This window comes from Mus pahari, chromosome 14 (assembly GCF_900095145.1).
Source record: "Mus pahari chromosome 14, PAHARI_EIJ_v1.1, whole genome shotgun sequence".
In the NCBI taxonomy this organism is placed as follows: Eukaryota; Metazoa; Chordata; class Mammalia; order Rodentia; family Muridae; genus Mus; species Mus pahari.
Window position 1 is genome coordinate 30561660 of NC_034603.1, and position 5122 is coordinate 30566781.

The window sequence follows — 5122 nt, forward strand, 5'->3', positions numbered from 1 at the left end:
AAAAAAAAAAAGAAAAAGAAAAAGACTGCCAACAAAGAGCCCACTGTGACAAAAACAATCAAATACATGAGTAGCTAAGGAATAAACTAAAACCGCATGTCACAGGCTCCCAGGCCTTCCTGGGCTAGCCCTGTGTACCCTGAGCACCCAGAGTCCACGTTTTTCACAACCCACAGGAACTGTGATCATTCCGTCTTCTGGTTGTAACTGCTGTTTGAGTCTTGTCTCTTCTCACTGTGGCTGCAGGCATCTTAATAGGGCCGGTATGTTAATCTGATCTGAAGTGATAAGCCGCACAAGCAAAAGTCAAAGTTCAAAGAAATACGTCATAGTAATAGCATTAATGTCAGAAATATTTATTTTCTAAAAGATCACACAAAAGTTGGTAGGAAGAGAGAAGGTTACGTTTCTTACATGAAACCTGGGTTAAGGCAGAGCTGCCTAAAGAAATGGTGTCTACAGCGAACCGCAGAGACATGGGGAGTGGAGAGGGTAGCCCAGGCCTGCACAGCGACACACACCCATGCAACCTCCAGGGCTGCTGCCCTGCTCACTCCTTCGACATGTTCTTGATGGTCTTGTGCTCCTTCATGGCTCGCTCCCAGTCACTGCCATTGAACTCCTCAGTGACCACACTCCGCACAGTGCCTTCGTCCAGGCAGTGGGGGGCGATTCCTAGGGGAGTGGAACAGAGAGGGGGGTCCAAGTGTGGGTAAGACCAGAGAATGTGTCAGACAAGCCCTCACCAGCAAGTACCACTATCCCACACGTGAGCTACCTCAGTGGCAGCTCATGAGGATGACTTGTGGCCTGCTGATTGCTAACATCGCTCTAGTCGGCCTACACCCTCAGCGCTCTGGCTTATGGTCCTCACCTCCCACATGAAGAACTGATGCACCGAGTGAGGGTCAACCAATGCTACACAGCACTCAAAACCACACTGAGGCATGGGGGCAGAGCTCAGTGGTAGAACACTTGCCTAGTATGTACAAGGTCCTGTAGTCTTCAGTCCCTAATACAAATGGGTGGGGGACATTAACATGGAAATTATTAGGAAGGTTCAGACCTGCATAATCTCTTTTGTGTGGCAGCCTGGAAAATTCTCAGACTTTTCCTGGGTTTCAATAAAGAATTAAATATTTCCCAATTTATACAGGACTTTATATAACAAAAAACAACCCAACAAATGAACAACAACAAAAACCCCTTTCTTGTTCTAAGGTACCAGAACTTGGTAGACCAGGAACCAGCAGCAGTAGCTGAAGACATTGGAGTAAGGAGACTAGCATGACGTCATGCCTTCTCTTCTTTGCGACGGAAGGCAGGCATAGGCACAGCCACAGCGGCACCCACAGCTTCCTGTGGGGCTACGACGCAGGGGCAGTCAGTCTCCATTTACCCACAGGGCAGGTTGTATCCACCCCACCTCCATGTCAAGCAGGGCCTGAAGAGGGCTCTAGAGGCTCTTCTTGCTTCTTTTCAAATAAATATATTTATCTTCTGTGTAAGGGTGTTTTGCCTACATACATGTCTGTGTACCACGTATATGCATACATGCACGCTTGGTGCCTACAGAGAACAAGAAAGAGCACTGGACCCCTGAGAGAACAGATGGCTATGAGCTGGAAACCAAACCCAGGTCCTCTGCAAGATCACCCAGAGAACTTAGCCACTGAGCTGACTTTCCAGCTCCCCCATATCTTTATTTTTGAGTTGGGGAGTGGGGGGAGGTCTTTAGCCTAGGCTAACCACAAAGTAGCTACATAGCTGAAGATGACCTTGAGCTTCTGGTCACTCTGCCTTCACCTCTCGAGGGCTGGGGTTAGCACACCTTGTTTTCTTGCTGCTTTTTTCCAGATAGGGCCCCACTATGTGGCCCTGGCTGTTCTGGAACTCACTCTGTAGATCAGGCTGGCCTCGAACTCACAGAGGTGCACCTGCCTCTACTGCCCAAGTGCTGGGATCAAAGATGGTTTGCCACCACATCCACACTTGGCCCTCCTCTTCCTCCTCTTCCTCCTTTTTTGTTGTTTTTTAACTGTGACATGAAATCAAGTGTACAATCCATGCAGTGCAGTAGCCATTGTAGAGGACTTTTTTTTTTTTCTGGAACAAACTAAACTTTTTATTTATCTATTTAGGGACAGGGTGAGGATCATGCATACCAGGCAAGTGTTCACTCTCCCACTGAGTGACAGCCATAGCCATTACTTTTGTTGTTATAAAATATCAGCAACAGCCATCATTCTGGCTTCTTCCTTCCATTTACACTGTCATTGTTCCAGTGGCCTTTTCCTACCACAGGCCCATTTCCTACCCATCTTGTTTTTTTGTTTTTTTTGTTTTTTTTTAATTTTATGTGTATAGGTGTTTGGCCTGCAGATATGTTTGTGCACCGCATGCATGCAGTGCCCACAGAGACAAGAGGAGGGTGTCAGATTCCCAAGACTGGAGTCACAGATAGAGATTGGGACTAGAACACTGGTCCTCGGGAAGAACCAGTGGTCTTAACCACCCAGCCTCTCTGCACCCCATTCCCATGATCTTCTCTGTAGAAGGTCTCCCCACAGCCCAACCATACCAGTGATTAAAAACCACCTATAGATGGACAGCTTTACCATAGGCCTAGCCACTGGACCAGAGCTCATTAGAGGAGCCTTGTTCTTCAGACACATACCAGGACCATCTGTCCAACCACAAGTGTCCCTAGGCACTGCGGGGTCCCAAGCCGGCAGACACTCCCTTCACTCACCAAAGCCCCCAGGGTTGGAGCGCGGCGTGTAGAAGCTCTGGACACCACATCTCTTGCAGAAGGTGTGCTGGGCTTTGTGCGTGTTAAATGTGTACGTGGTTATGCTCTCAGCACCCTGGGGGACAGGGACAAATAGACACTTTGATCAGTTCATGTTATTTATTTATTTATTTATTTATTTATTTTGGTATTTCGAGACAGGGGTTCTCTGTATAGCCCTGGCTGTCATGGAACTCACTTTGTAGACCAGGCTGGCCTCGAACTCAGAAATCCGCCTGCCTCTGCCTCCNGAGTGCTGGGATTAAAGGCATGTGCCACCATGCCCAGCCATAAATCTTTTTTTATTAAAAAAAAAAAATCACAAACTGGAGGCTGGAGGGATGGCTCCGTGCTTTTCCAGAGGACCAAGCACCCACATGGCAGCTCAGCTCATGGTTGCTTGCGGCTCCAGTTCCAGAGGATCAGACACCCTCACACAGGAGACATACACACAGGCTAAACACCAATGCACATGAAATGAAAAGGATTTTTAAAAATTCACAATGGGGTTAACATGGCACTGAAGAGCAGACACAGAAGTACATTCGGCCAGTGGTAGTGTTGCACACATGCAACGTTAGCCCTTGGGAGGTGGGGACAGGAGGGTCAGAGACTCATCATCCCCAGCTAACTCAAGGCCGGCTTGGGCTGCATGAGACCTAATCATGACAACAAGGGGCTAGATGGTTCCATGGTTAGAAGTCCTTCTTGCTCCTTCAGAGGACTGGGGGAGGGGGTCTCAGGTGGGATGGGGAGCCGTGAGGACACGGAAGGAGGAGAAGGCCATGGCCCAGGCCAAGATGGCAGGTGACGAGCTATGTGACTGGAAAGTAGGTCATATCAGCATAGTCAGGTTAGAATAGATAACCATGTGTCCAGCTATAGTTTGAGAAGCTTCTAGAGAATGTGAATGTCTCCATATCACACTGTTATTTGGGAACAAGGGAAGGTACAGAAAAGCTCCATGATTTTAATCACCTCACAACATCTTAGAACTCCAACTCCCAGGGATCCAGTGCTTTCTTCTGGCCTCTGTGGGCTTCTGCATATGTATCCTACAGCCATGTAGACACATACATGCACATACACACCAGACTCACAGATAAATAAAAAGTAGATTTAACATTTTTGAGTATTTTTTTAAATTTATTTTTATTCTATGTGCATTGGTGCATGCCTGTATGAAGGTATCAGATCTCCTGGAACTGGAGTTCCAGACAGTTGTGAGCTGCCACGTGGGTGCTGGGAACTGAACCTGAGTCCTCTCAAAGATCACCCAGTGTTCTTAACCACTAAGCCACCTCTCTAGCTCCATATATTTAAAAATTTTTAAAAATGTATCTATTAGCCAGGCGTGGTGGTGCACGCCTTTAATCCCAGCACTGGGGAGGCAGAGGCAGGCAGATTTCTGAGTCCGAGGCCAGCCTGGTCTACAAAGTGAGTTCCAGGACAGCCAGGGCTATACAGAGAAACCCTGTCTCGGAAAAAACAAAACAAAAAAAAGTATCTATTACCTTTTATGTATTTGTGTGTTTTGACTACATGTAGGTCTATGCACCTAGTGTGTGTCTGGCTCTATGAAGGTGAGAAGAGGGCATCAGATCCCTCGGACTACAGCACCTGGGTTTTCCCCTAAAAATGTTTTGGTTTTTTTTTAAGATTTATTTTTAATTTTGTGTATGTTCGTTGGTGCTCTAGGAAATCAGAAACACTGGGTCCTGACTCACACTCAGGCTCTTTTTTTTTTTTTTTTCAAGACAGGGTTTCTCTGTGTAGCTCTGGCTGTCCTGGAACTCACTTTGTAGACCAGGCTGGCCTTGAACTCAGAAATCCTCCTGCCTCTGCCTCCTGAGTGCTGGGATTAAAGGCATGCGCCACCAGCCCTGCACTACACTCAGGTTCTTAACCACTGAGTTAATTGCAGCCAGACTTCTCACTACTGTGCTGTTCACACTTCTTCCATTCTTCCTCCTGGGCCACTGTATGCCATCTACTGCAGAAAGAACGCCTCCCAGCTCCCCAAGGTCTTCTGAGCTGGAGCTACGTGTGCACACAAGGACCTCCTGTAATGATAGCTTCAAGGCCTCTTCATACCCATCCTGGGCACATAGATTTAGCAGGGTCAGTGAGACCCTTGTGGTGGTTTGAATAGGTTCGGCCCCTACAAATTCATGTGTTTTGTAGCTTGCCAATAGACTGATCTTATTAAGGCTTTTTCTTTTTTTTTTTTCTTTTTTTGTTTTTGTTTTTTTTGTTTGTTTGTTTGTTTGTTTTTCAAGACAGGGTTTCTCTATATCCCTGGCTGTCCTGGAACTCAGTAGACCAGGCTGG

The 5122-nt window shown here is 47.0% G+C and overlaps 1 protein-coding gene across 1 annotated transcript in view; it reads right to left on the bottom strand.

Moving 5' to 3' along the window:
• Positions 1 to 325: 325 nt before the first annotated feature.
• Cenpv (centromere protein V) overlaps positions 326 to 5122 on the bottom strand; it is a 13315-nt gene continuing 8518 nt past the window's right edge. The window contains exons 4-5 of the mRNA XM_021213287.1: positions 2753 to 2867; positions 326 to 675 (exon numbers count right to left, since the gene is read on the bottom strand). Of these exons, the coding sequence (XP_021068946.1) occupies positions 551 to 675; positions 2753 to 2867 (240 nt within the window). The 3' untranslated portion in view covers positions 326 to 550. The remainder of the gene's footprint in view (positions 676 to 2752; positions 2868 to 5122) is intronic.